General features: G+C 31.9%; 2 protein-coding genes across 3 annotated transcripts; both read left to right on the forward strand.

The window, feature by feature from the left end:
- Positions 1–221: 221 nt before the first annotated feature.
- LOC107359870 (basigin) lies at positions 222–2,812 on the forward strand. Its single transcript, XM_015926458.3, has 4 exons — positions 222–389; positions 834–936; positions 1,238–1,422; positions 1,509–2,812. The coding sequence occupies exons 1-4, from the start codon at positions 347–349 to the stop codon at positions 2,009–2,011; spliced, it is 834 nt and encodes a 277-aa protein (XP_015781944.2). The 5' UTR covers positions 222–346; the 3' UTR covers positions 2,012–2,812.
- Positions 2,813–5,319: 2,507 nt separating this feature from the next.
- IP3K2 (Inositol 1,4,5-triphosphate kinase 2) lies at positions 5,320–12,597 on the forward strand. Of its 2 annotated transcripts, XM_015926456.3 has the most exons (7): positions 5,320–5,746; positions 5,986–6,108; positions 6,365–6,470; positions 6,835–6,975; positions 7,073–7,452; positions 11,444–11,515; positions 11,709–12,597. In XM_015926456.3, exons 2-7 carry the CDS (start codon positions 6,049–6,051, stop codon positions 11,916–11,918), a joined length of 969 nt encoding a protein of 322 aa, XP_015781942.1. In that variant the 5' UTR covers positions 5,320–5,746; positions 5,986–6,048; the 3' UTR covers positions 11,919–12,597. The 2 variants fall into 2 exon arrangements, with proteins under 2 accessions (XP_015781942.1, XP_015781941.1); XM_015926455.3 differs by lacking the exon at positions 5,986–6,108 and having other exon boundaries at positions 11,709–12,509.
- Positions 12,598–14,186: the final 1,589 nt, after the last annotated feature.

Genomic DNA, 14,186 nt, shown 5'->3' on the forward strand with positions numbered 1-14,186 from the left:
AAATAAACTAATCGTAATGGAAGGCATTAGACGAAGTAGTTTAGAGATGATTCATTTATTGTTAATAAAGACACCTTTTTTGAACTCATATCAGCTGCTATCGGAATTACATGAAAATTATTCAGCACTGAATTGAATGTAAAGGTAAATGTAGAAAACAGTTGGCAGCAGTAAACAAGAGATGGCAGTAACTCTGTTAGTCTGTTCTTTTGCTCCATGTTCAGCTTGGGTTTGATTCTTTTTGCAAAGAAATTTGTTTTCGATTAATTTTTTAATTTTAAATCAATTTACATTAAATTTACTTGGTTTTTTTTGTTGTTTACCAAGACGCCTTAGATTGTTAATCATGATTATTATTTTACCATTTCTAATGTTGATCCATGGAGCAGGTAAGTTATCTATATTTGTCTCTATTCCAAATTTTACCCTTACTTTTTTTCCTTCATGTACATGTATATTGATCAAACAAATTTAAGATTCTGATACCTGTTTTAGTTTATTTGAATGCTTAAAAATTTAAAACTAAGGCCTGTTGAAAATATATTTCACATTTAATTCATTATCTCGTTTCATTCCTTCTTCAAGCTCTTTTATTTCATTTCACTTTCGACAACTAATGTCCTACTTTCCTTTAGTCTACTAGGTATAGCCTAAAAAAGGTTATGTTTGCTTCCAATTTTATCATTGGTGTTGCAATAATCTACTTTGTAAAGCGTCCTTTTCACTTTCTCAAGTCTAATCGGATCAATATCACTCAATATATTTTATATCTTATTATTTTTTGCATTATTAACTGTCTAATTGTCTCTTTTGAATATCATTTTTGCTTTCAGAATTCGTGGTTATGGAAAGAAGTAAAGAATATGACCTTGAGTCAGGTGGTCCAGTCACAATTGAATGTTTACCTCCTGGGTCCAGTGGGTTTGATATTAAATGGTTAGTCATTAAATTTCGACAAGCTTTAATTTAACTTTTCGCTGACTGATATTAAACATCAATCTATTTTTTTATCCATTCCCAATCATTGAAACTTCATCAAAATTACAACTATCCTTCAAATCTATTTATAGATTGTACTTCGAGGGAAAATCTTATGCAATTTTTGTCTAATTTATATTTCTTTCATGGAAACATTTCATTGCAAATCTGAGCTCATGAAAGTCTTGTTTATGAGACCATAATTTTTAAATTACAATGTTGTTTTTTTACTAATTTCCATTTCTTCTTTTATTATCAGGTATAAAGTAATCGATGCTGAAAAATCTATAAGAATTCATGGAAATGAAGAAAGATACAAGCTTTATAATAATAATACTACTTTAACGATTGAAGACCCTCGGAAATCTGTCGATGAAGCTGATTATGTTTGCTCTGTTGGAAATCCAAGTGGGAAAACATCAAACCAGACTTTTCGGGTTAGAGGTAAGATAGACTTGTTTGTTGCACATTTTATGCAATGTGTATTATTGATGGAAAGACAATTAACGTTGATTAAATTAATGCTACAGGAAAGCCTGAATTCACTAATTTTAAAGCCGCCGAACATACCAAAGACATGAACTCTTTCAACGTAATTGAAAACGATGATCTACATTTAATATGTGAAGTAGTTTTGAAACCACATTTCAAAGAGGACGAGATCGACTTCTCTTGGTTTAGAAAGTTTTCAAATGGATCCGAAGAAAGAATAACCAATCTCAATATCACATTCGATGAAGAATTGGATGGCAGATCGAATATTGTTAAAAAATCTACTCTTATCATGGATGATGTTAAATTTGGTGACCGTGCCCAATACATATGTGAAGCTGCTAATGGAGGAATCAAAGCCAACAGTACAGTAGATGTTCGGGTTAAAGATAAATTAGGTGCCCTTTGGCCTTTCCTTGGGATTGTCGCTGAAGTAGTAATCTTATGCACTGTAATCTGTGTTTACGAGAAGAAAAGGAATAAGCCAGAGTTTGAAGAATCGGAAAACAGTGATGCTAAACATTCAAAGATGTCTCGATGAAAGGTTCTGAGTCATTTATCAAGAAGGACGTAAAATCATCTTATCGACAAAGAGATGTAATGAAGAAGCGACACTTGCTCCATAACCAAAGATGCAAAGGGAAATAATGTTAAAGAAAAGTGAATAGATTCTTCGCGACCCCATGCAAATGGTGGCTACAAATTTAGTCAACTCATATACTAGTCCAACTCATAATCTTTTTCCGCTGGGAGCAATGCAACTTTCAAATTAAACTCTTGTAATTACAGAATCAAGGAAAATTCAAAGCTACTGAAATGGTTCACTAAAAATCACCTCTTCTCTTCCTTGTCATCTAATTCCTGCATCTTCATTCTATTTCTGGTCATCCTTTCTTGAAATCCATTTCAAAACCCTATTTCTCTGACTCTGACTCCTCACCCTTGCTTTCTTTATTACTCTATACTTTTCGTCAAAATCGTGTAGTTCTAATCATATTATGAATCCTCATTTCTCTTTCCTTGAGATCTTACTCTTTTTTGCAAGATATTGTATTATAATTTCAATAATTTTAGCAGCTATTGCATTTCACACTAGCCGAAGACAAATTTACAAGTCTGCCCTGTCTCCAACTCTTTACCTCTTTCTATCACTATTTTCATTAATCAGTCTCTCTTTCAAAAGAACTTCTCTGACGAAAAGTGAAACTTGATGAAAACCTTGCAACAACAAAAGAATCAAATCAGTAAAAAGAAACAAAAAACAAATATTCATGTGTACTATACTAGTCTCATCAATTTTGTTTTCGAATAAAGCCAAGAAATGTTTTCCCTTTGAAATAAATCCAAAATTCAGTTGAATTAGTTTCGCTTGAGATGTAAAATCAGCTCAACTCACAAAGTATCTGTTAACATAATAAGTAACTTGCATATTATACACTGAGCACCATAAATAAGTTGCTTTTTCAAAATTGTTAGACAAACGCTGATAACTTGACTATGTTTTATTAAGGCAACAATTTGGATATGAAATCCTCAACTAAATGAGGTAATTAATGAAATTAAATGTTATTAAACATAACAAAAGGTAGTAATTTTAAAAAATAACATTTTTTTGAATATTGAGATCACCAAAATTAAGTTGTTTTTTTTTGTTTCAACTGAGAGATTCTGAGACTAGAAATGACTAGTAACGAGTATGGCCTCCTTTTGCTTTGAGTACTTCTTGTAATCGCCTAGGCATACTTAGGACTAGATTTTGAAGAAATTCTAATGGAATTTTTGACCATTGGTCTTCAATCGCCTCTTTGAACATCTGCTTATTTTTCCTCATTGATGGTGGTATTTGACGATCAAGATGGTCCCATAGGTGCTCAATCGGGTTGAGGTCTGGCGATTGAGGTGGCCAAGGAAGCACAGGAATTTGATTTGTTTCGAAATATTTTGTAGCAATACGACTGGAATGCTTAGGGTCATTGTCTTGTTGAAAGACAAAGTCGTTTTCTATTCCCATCATAGTAGCAGAAATAGACAAATTATTTTTAATTATTTCAACATATGTTTCACCGGTCATTCTTTCATCGATGAAGACTAATTTACCAATACCATGATAGGAAAAACACCCCCAGACCATAACACTTCCTCCTCCGTGTTTGACAGTTGGTTGGATATTTACTGGTTTGAACGCTTCGCCTTTTTTACGGTAAACATGAACACGACGATTAGAAGAAAAAAGCTCGAATTTAGATTCGTCAGACCAAATTACTGAATGCCAAAAAGAATCAGGATTGTCGAAATAAAGACGCGCAAAGAGCAAGCGTTTTTCTATATTTTGTTGACGCAGAAGAGGCTTCTTTCTAGCAACGTAACAACCGAGACCAGCGTCTTTGATTCTTTCTCGTATTCTTGTAAGGCTTATTGGTAAACTTATATTATCTTTAATTTCTTTAGCAGAAATTTTCGGGTTCTTTTTAACCATTTTCACAATCTCTCTGTCTTCTCTATCTGTAGTCTTCCTTGGTCTACCTGGTCTAGGTGAGTTTTCCGCTGACCCTCTCTTGTCTAAACGTCCACAAATCTTTCTAACACCTTCACTTGATATGTTGTACCTGTTAGCGATCTCCTTAAAGGTCATTCCTTCGGCTCTTTTATTATAAATATCTGCCCTCTCACTTGGGGTCAATTCCTTGTTCTTTGGCATGGTTACATTAAAATAATCAACAAAATATCTATTCCAATGCATAATTTGGTTAAAAGAGAGTGTAAAAACAAGTAATCAGTAAAAAATATGTGAGAAAAATTTGCTATTAAATAGCTATATAAATGTCGTCAATCAAAACAACTTACTTTCGGAATCCTATATTTACCACAAATGTTAATTATCAGTGTGATCACAACAATAAATAGTATTATAATAGCGTTAAAATATCAACAGAAATACATTATTTCAAGTAAGTATGGATTGGAAAAAATTCAGTGTCACATGTTGAAATAGTGAGTGAAAAAAGGGGTCATCTTGTAATAACAACTTATTTATGGTGCTTAGTGTATGTTGAAACAAAGGTATTCAGATTAGATGTAAATTTGCAAAATGTATCTCCATTCCTACCCTTTACAAACCCACCTTTCACCTTTCTCTTGATAGATGGACTTATTTGACTCAATGATCAACGCTAAAACTATTTATTGAACAAAATTAATCGACAATCATGTTGAGATCACCAAAATTAAATCTCCAAACTTCACAATTATGATCAAAAACACCAGGCTCGACATTGCATTTGTTTCTCATGTAAAATTATTGAAAGCTGGCTTGCTTATGGATGTCAAATAGTATTACCAAATGGTAGTTTTTTCATCAAACAAGTTTCCACATGATTTTAAATCAAGTCTTTTCACATTATGCAACTGTTAATCATCTGCCTAAACTGAATAATAAATCTTACTTGAAAAGATTGTCAAATTGTTTTCCAATTTCCTTCAATAATCGTTTCTTTGTTTTCCTCACATGCTATTAAGAATCGAAACAAACAGATTGAAAATTTATGATGAAATGATTTCCAGTCAAAAGTACGTTTCTGTTGGATTAATTGATTAATTGAGCGGCAATTAACTATAGTCAAAAGGTTAAAAAATAGGTTACACAAGTATCAATAAATCATATTGATTAATATCACAGATAGATAGCAGATAATTATGACTGTTAAAGTTCAATCAACAATGAATTTTTAACTATTTTACATTATCATTGTAATCAAAAATTGTTTTTGATAAACACTATCACTAGAGCCATCTGCAGTTGCTTTTTAACAGTAGGTTCTCTTTGCTCGGTTTTACTAATCAGTTTGATTTTTTCACTGTTAGTGTTAGATTGTCAGTTTTTTGTCCTTTATTTTCATGATAAACTGTGATTTTCACTTTTTTTTGTTAATAGTTGTTAACTTAAAGAATATATTTTCTATGTGTGTTTAGTTTTCTACTTTTTTTCTCTACCATCAACATTATCATCACCATCGATATCATCTTACTTTGCTGTTTCTTGGTGCTTTTTTTCTTTACGTTTTTCTCTCTCGGTGAAATTATATTGCCTTTCTTTTTCCTGTCATTTTTGGCTCTCTACATTTTAATGTCAGTGTCTCGAACAATTCCTAAACTAAGATCACTCGGTTATGATGAGTATTCGAAGAGTTTACAGAGTTCTTTTGACGTGGCAGAGCTTGTTTACACCGAGGGAAGTAGCACCGAGCTCAGCAGCGATGAAGGTGACCATGAATCTCAGGTAAGATTTGCCTAAGTAAACGAAACTCGTCAAGAAAAATGTTTTTTATTCAGTGAAAAATTGAAACAGTCGAAAAAATATCCTTTCAAGTTGATCCATATATTCATTGCAAACACACGAGATTAAGATAAATGATATATCAGACAAGTCTTGAGTCAAACTACACTTTGGATACGCTATCTATCACAGCAACAGTAACGTTTGGATTTTTTTTGTTTTCAATGTTTCTCAAATTCCAGTTAATCAACTAATAGAAATCAAGTTCATTGGTATAACTTAAACAATCTCTCCAATCTTGTGAAATGCGCCAATTCACGAACCAAATGGATAATCTTTTATCTACCGACAAAGAGTTGAAAAATGTAATCAAACTAACCGATTAGTGAATCAAAAAGCAAAATGAACAAAACAAATACCTCAAAACTAAGTTTTACATCTAAAATGATGATTCTTAGTTTTGCTGCGAGAACAAGAATTATTGCAACAATAATTAAAGAATTTGTTTTTCTCGATTTCTGTTCATTCTTCATACATCTTATCTGTGCTTATAAAACTGTAAATCAATTTAGATCGCCTAATAATAAACCTTTTCACACTCTTCGAAACTTTTCTTAATAGTCATTCAATCACTGGCGGATAGTGAGGAATGCACTTCGCTGGTCACCATTCGTACAAACTTACAAAAAACGTAAATATCCTTGGGTCCAATTAGCTGGTCATCAAGGTGAGAATGATTCAATGATTTTTTACAACTGTATACAAAAGATGCAATCTTTAGTCTTCTCTGATTTCTTCTCCATTTCCCTCTATTTTCACTATTTTGCTACTTTTTGCCATTTTTGTGAAAATTGCTCTATTTTAACCGATTAGTTAGCTATAATTGCTGTGTATATGTTATCAGTTAATGCTATTGGCTGTAAAAATTTTCCCACACAGACAATTTTCCTACAAAACAATGTTTCAACTCTTGAGCTGTCAACTATTAATATGCATCATGATTCATTTTGTCATTTTTAAGCTTTCTTTTTTATTTGTTTGATCAATCTAATCAACTAACCTTCTTGTTGTCTTCCATTACTCTTAATTAGGTAATTTTAAATCAGGAACCGTTGGAACCATATTAAAGAAAAGCTGTGGTGAAGAAGAGAAATGTTTCCAAAAGTTAATAAATGATCCTCTAAGTGAATTCGTGCCCAAATTTCGAGGCAAATCAATTACAAATGGAGAAGGTGATATTTTTATTTCTTTCAACATTCAGTGACTTCAATGACAGTTTAAAATTTTCATGTTAATAACGGATTTTTTCTTTGTACTTCATTTGAGCAGAATTTTTAGAATTAGAAGATTTACTCGCCAAGTTTGATTGTCCTAGTGTAATGGATATGAAAATTGGACTGCGAACCTATCTGGAAGATGAACTAATCAAAGCTCGAGAGAAACCTAAATTAAGAAAAGATATGTTTGAAAAGATGATTGCTGTTGATCCTGCTGAACCAAATGAAGAGGAGAGACGATTAAAAGCTGTAACTAAACCGCGTTACATGGTTTGGAGGGAAACAATTAGTTCAACAGCTACTTTAGGATTTCGCATAGATGGAATCAAATTTTGTGATGGAACCACAAGTCGAGACTTTAAAACAACAAAAAGCGATACAGATATAATCAAGGCCATTCAAAAATTTACTGAAAACAGGCACAGTATCATCGTAAGTTGATTAATTACTTCGTTATCATGCTTGTTGATTTACAATACACATTGACAAGTGAATAGATGGTGATAGTGTTCATTGTAGATGATTATAAAGAAAACCATTCAATGCTGATATGATAATCGCAAGAGCAAATAAACCCAATGGAAAGACTTCAAAAGGAGAAACTATGGCTATTTTAAAGCAACTGGTGCTACAGAATGACCCAAATTATATTAATTTTGTTCTATTAGACCATTTTGTTCTTTGAAATTGAGCCTTATTACAATTCAAGGTCATTGAGACGCTAATCTCTGTCAAATTATGACGTGGATCAAAGAGAGAGAACGAAGGAGAAAATAAATTATCGGATTGCTTCTGGTCACAGTTTAATTTATTATGGAGGATTTTATCAATCTAAATGTATATGGTGGAAACAACATACAGCTCCTCTTTAGTCCTTCAAACACTTTTTACTCTTGTCGTATTTTTTACCAGATGATTTGATATCTCTTTCACTTTCTCTCTCTCTCTCTTTCTTTCTCCCACTCACTCAGTCCTATCGCCCTGAGGCCAACATGCGACTCTGGGAATGAAAGAGAGAATGAATGTGAGAGAAAAATCATGATGATAGTGATATAAAGACAAGCTATTTTTTTCTGCTCCTGAACTTCTATGCTAGTTTAATGGGGAAAGATTGTAAACTTGATAATGTCTGTCTTAATATTAACTTATATTATCATTATTATGACTTGTTTCTTTTGTTGAGAGACTCGAAAGATATTTTTCATGTAGTTATGCTATTTATCTCTTCTCTATTCCTCAATTGACTATCAGGGTTATTTTTTCATTCCTTATCCAACTGAACTTGATTCACATTTTTTTGTCTTCTACATTCTGTGACAAAAAAATACTTCAAACCTTACCCATTATACCTGTAGCTTGTAACCAATGTATCACCTCAGCCTCAACTTTTCACATTAACATTGATTCCATTGTTTAAAAATTGAGTTTCTACTCCTAATCAACAGATTGACTTAACCATTGACTAACAATGAAAGCGCAAAATCTATATTTATTACATTGTAATACATTTGTTTTGTTATATTTAGATGGATGAATGTATATCGAAGATGGACTCAAGTTACCATTCATTGACTTCATGAGAAAACATGTTGAGGTGTTCTTTGGCGGTAAAACCTTGGAAAACCTGTAGATGGGGTGGGAAATGATGATTAGCTATTCTCTTTCATTCTCTCCTTCATTTTTTCTTGCCTCTTTCAAGCCTCCCTCTTATTAACCCTTTGACATTTAAGAATGGAATCGTATGATGAGAAGATGTAGCTTTCACTTTTCTTTTTCACTCATAATTAATTCTGACAAAAGACATTCAAGGAACAATTGAAGCTTTCTTTTGTTCATCGTTTACAATCAACTGTGATACTTTATTATACAGCAAAAGGCACTTTTTCCTCAACCATTTAACTTTAGTTAACATATTCGTGTCTATTTATCTTGCTAATCTAAACAAGTTTTACTTTGTAACCCTTTCTCTCCCCATGCCAGTGTCCCTTTCCCATCATGTCCATAGTCAGACCACCAATTTGTTGTCTCATTGTGATACCAGATTCTCAATTGTCCAAGAAATCAAGTCAAGAAACGAGAAAGTCCATTGGTTGTATAACTTTAATGGCAAATGATTAACATAACCAAGTGAAGCTATTCTGGACATCTTGGTCATTTGCGATAAACGTGTTTATCCATTGCTATCAAATCATACAATCAATTTCACTTCAATTTGTTTCAATGAAACATTTTTGTCGTGCATCTTATTAGCTCACATCGACATCGCTCATTTTTTGAATTTCATGGTTTTGAAAATCACTTGAGATCAAACTATTTCATTTTCAGTTCTGTGAAATTCTGATATAGAGTCTAGTCATTATGATTGCCTAGAGATAAATTTGGGACTTTTGTCTTAACCTAGCATAGGATAACTTTAATGGCAAATCCTTAACATATCCAAGTGAAGCCATTTTGGACATTAGATCTTGGTCATTTGCGATATTGTTTACACATGTTTAAACATGTTTACCCATTACTATCAAATTATACAATCAATTTCACTTCGATTTGTTTTAATGAAACATTTTTGTTGTGCATCTTATTAGCTCAACAATCGCTGTCATTAGTGTTATTATGTTGCTCGTAATATTTATCAAGGCTACTCTTGAAACATTTATACTTACATTGCCCGAGTTAAATGAAATTACCTCAGTGTAATACCGACTTATAATCAAAGGCTGATTTATTTTTGGCTTCTTTTTTTGATGGTTTCAAAATAAATCACTATAAATTTCATAATCAATACAATCAGTTGTAAGGCTATTATCATAACCATGAGAATCTTACCTTTCGATTTTTGCCTGGTGTTTATCCTATTTGATTGATGTTGATATTTTTCAATAAGCTTTCCAATCTATTCTCTGTTACTATCCAATCAGTCGGTAATATTTTCTTCATGATTATAATTTAATATCTTCCTCTGTTAACCGTTTTTTATTTTATCGTCACACAGAAAGTTGAATAAAAGGGTTGCCCCAATGAGAAAAGGTTTAATGTATTTTTAATGTTGGATATATTTAAACATTTTATTTTTAAAATTAACTGTTGATATGTTGGTTATAAATAATTCATGGTTTAGTGACTGTTAATGGCACTTTTCTTGTTTTATATTTCTAGTCTTTTTTTATCCTGGATTAAGGATTGAATGTGTCATTTTAACACACATTGACATCAATGGACAATGAAATTGGAGAGCTTTCAAAGCTAGATTGTCTAGACCATCAACTATCAATTTAGATTAATTTAATCTAATTCAAGGCATTTCAATCGTCACACTGGAAAGACGTAAAAAGCTGATCAATATAATCAAGGAATGATGATAAATAATGATGGAAACAGTTTGTTTACCAAATTTACCAGATTCACCAGATTCACCAGATTTACTGTGAAGTAATTTTCAAAGCTCTCTGGTGTCGTCTTCACCATAATCATCGATAAATTGTGCACTAAGAAGGTCAAAAAGATGGTTTTTTAATATCAATTTTATGATGATTAAATAAATGGTGAAGATGACTATGAAATTACCATTGAAATGAGGAGATGATAAAAATTGATCAACTCAAATAGTTAATTGAAGGTCTTGATCAACTTGTCAACCAATTAAAGGCAAAACCTTATGGTTGTATTATTTGAAAATGATCATCAAAACGTTAATCGTGATTTAGACAGAACAAGGATAACAAGAAAACGGGAATTTAATCAAATCTATTTTTAAACTTTACCTTTCTTTAGTTATGGTTAACAATAACATGATCAAATCGACATTTTTATTCATATAAAAATGAAATAATGTTTTAATATCAACATTTAATGAACTGTTCACATGTAATACCAGAATGTATTATTCTGAGCAATTTACTTTATCTAATCATGGTTAACTCTTATCTATTTTGCCTCTCAAAATATTCACAAAGACGCTATTCATTTGACTACAAGTAGTTCATTTGCTGATACAATTAATGGAAACATTGAGAGGTTAATCATTTTAAAATGATTAATCTTTATTGTTTTCAAACTCATGTTTGTATCTTGATTGCTGCCGTAATTCAATGTTTAATTTACGAAACTTTTAATGTTTTTCCAATGGATTGCAACTGTTATTTCAATTTTTCTGGTTGCCTTACACAAAAGGCTTAATTTTGCACTTTTAATTAAAGTCAATTAACGACAAGTTGATGATGTTTTAGTACATTAATTATATTTAGGGATATCCGGTTGACTTTTACGTCAATAGACTTCCGTCTCGATGATAATAATTTGAAAAATATTGATAAATCAATTGTTCCTCTTTTGTTGTTGTTTGTTATTGTACTCAACTATTCAAATCTATATTTAATCATATGTTTAATATTTATTTTTCATCTTTTTTTTCTCTTCTTTTCAGGTAAAATATTTGGAAAGGCTGAAAAATTTAAGGCAAACTCTTGTAAATTCACCATTTTTCCTAACTCATGAGGTAAATTTAATACTATTTTTTACGTCTATTTGCTAGTTACTGGCAATCAAACAAATAGTATCTAATATTTATTTTTTATTTTTCCTTTTCTCTCATTTTTTTCTCTCCACTCTTCACCAATGTCATAAAAATGGAATCAATTGAAACTCGTGGAACTGATGATGCGTTAACTGTGACTGACACATTTGTAAAGATCATTGGAAGTTCACTTTTGTTTGTTCATGACTTGAATAAAGCTGATGTCTGGATGATTGATTTTGCCAAGACTCATCCGATTCCCAAAAATTTGACCATTACTCATTCAAAAGACTGGATGATTGGCAATCATGAAGATGGATATCTCATTGGTGTAGACAATATAATCAGAATATTTACTGTTCTCGATGGATTATCCAAGCTTTAATATCCACACATCTCATTGTACAACTGCACACACACAACATATCATCTTACATGTAACTTTCATCGTCACCACCGCCATCATCACCATCCTCATGACCAATATCATCACCATTAACATCGCAACCTTTCTCGTCACCATTAGAGAGCGATATAAATATTCATGACTATACAACTCACATTTAAATTTATTATTTATAGCATAAATATCATGTTCATTTCCTTCTTTTCATTTTATTTTCTCGTCTTTCACTTGCCTTATCCTGCTGATTGTAAGCAACAATCTGTTGCTTTCACCAGTTTAAAAATACTAATTAGTTTGGTTCAAGACAACAAAACCAAACTAAAGTGTAAACCAAAATCCAAAAGAAATGCTTGGCTAGATTTAATGTGATTTAATATTTTATAATACTGTGTATTTCACCAATTATATTTCCTTTGTAAATCATTCCTAACAACATTGTAATTTAAGCTTTTGATTGAAATTTCCTCAATTTAGATGTTAACCAAATTGTCATTCAATGAGAAAGATATCTTACTTTTTTTACTTCTTTTCGCACAATGATGATAAAATTTTGCTTGTACTGTCTTTCAATGTTTTCATCGACTCACAAATGTGTCAGAAAAATATCCAGTGTCAAAATATTTTATCAAAGTCTCCATAATAATAATTTAAGTCGAGATTTGTTCTTATTTTTAGTCATTTATAGAAATCGATCTATTCATCAATCAGCCTAACAATCGGGCTCCACTGTTGAGATTTAAAATGCCGAAGATGCAACTATTGATGGATCATTGGTAGACATTGAAGATACTCTTTTGACCGGATCAAAAACGTCTGAAAAAGAGACCAAGTAGAGCAAAACCGAAACCGAAAGATGATTTTGGTTACTTTGTCTTGAAAACTGAAATTTTTTATTAGTAATTAAACATGAAAATCGATAATTTGCCTCATAAGCATCAGATTTTTTATTTTCAAATTGTAATTATATTTGGTTTTAAAAGTTTAACAAAATTTGCTTCATTCCTGTAACGCATTGGTATGCGTTGCAGATCATTTACGGAAATCAACAAAATCCAAAATCCAGCACGTTTCGAACGTGGTTATGGTTAAAGCAATAATTTTCATTGATTTCTGTTTTTATTGGATAGGTCATAGATTCGTCGAGTTGGCATCATCCATGGCTCTTCAGACAATGAGGATTGAGATCCACCAACGATTCGAGCTGTTGGTCCAGGTCCACTCATTTTACAATGTTCAAAGTCTATTACTCGGCCTGTGAGTGACCTAGAGACTGGAAATATTCATATCTTTTGGCCAGGATACGTCATGAACATGTCCGCATTAACCAGCATTAACCGATCTAAAAAATTTTGCATTCTCAGAAAATGACCTCTGATTTTTGTTGCAGTCGTCGAAGTTGACAGTGTTGATAAAATGCTATTGTTGGCGGTGCATGCTTGGATGTGGAGTTGTTTATCTATTCACAAATGTGTCAGAAAAATATCCAGTGTCAAAATATTCTATCAAAGTTTCCATAAAATGATTCAAGTCGAGTTTTGGGCTTATTTTGAAACATTGCTGATAGAAATCGAAGAAAAAGTAATAGCTTAACAATCGTGAAGACTGAGCAGATAAATCAATAAACCTGGCGTCTCATTGAATCCTACGAAAGCTTTCATTGTAAGGAATTTCGGAGCAAAAAATGAAAATTATGTCGAGTCAGAATTTAAATGATTGACCTCTCAATCAATTCGAGGATTGTCAAGATTAAGGAATAAAATGGACTACTTTACCAAAGTCCACAATCTGGGATCAATTATTCTATTCACAATTGTTGATGGTAAATTTTCCAGGAGATTGTTTATTGAATGACTGAGCATTTATTGAATTATCGTCAAAAAAGAAACAATCGTTTAATAAGATGACTGGCGTTAGACAAGAATATTCAAATTGTTCAATCGGATCTGAACTACACCTTTTGTTAGACTTTTATTTTGTTACAGTCAATTCAACAGTTCTTGCTCCAAATGAAATGAAACTTATCAATCAAAGGCTTAACAAGCAACAATATGAAACTGGTGAAATTGAAATTTTCATTGAAAATGTGACCAATATTTGCCGACCTGTTCAAGTCTGGATTAACACTTTTCAATCAACATCTCACAATAATGTTAACATTTTTTGCCGCTCCCATTTGGAGTACATCATGTCAGTGTTTGTTGATTCCGGCTTGTCACACCGGCTAAATGTCACAATGTTTGGTGTACA

This window comes from Tetranychus urticae, chromosome 3 (genome assembly GCF_039701765.1).
Source record: "Tetranychus urticae isolate SD_2017Ah chromosome 3, NJAU_TeUrti_SD_1.0, whole genome shotgun sequence".
Lineage (NCBI taxonomy): Eukaryota > Metazoa > Arthropoda > Arachnida > Trombidiformes > Tetranychidae > Tetranychus > Tetranychus urticae.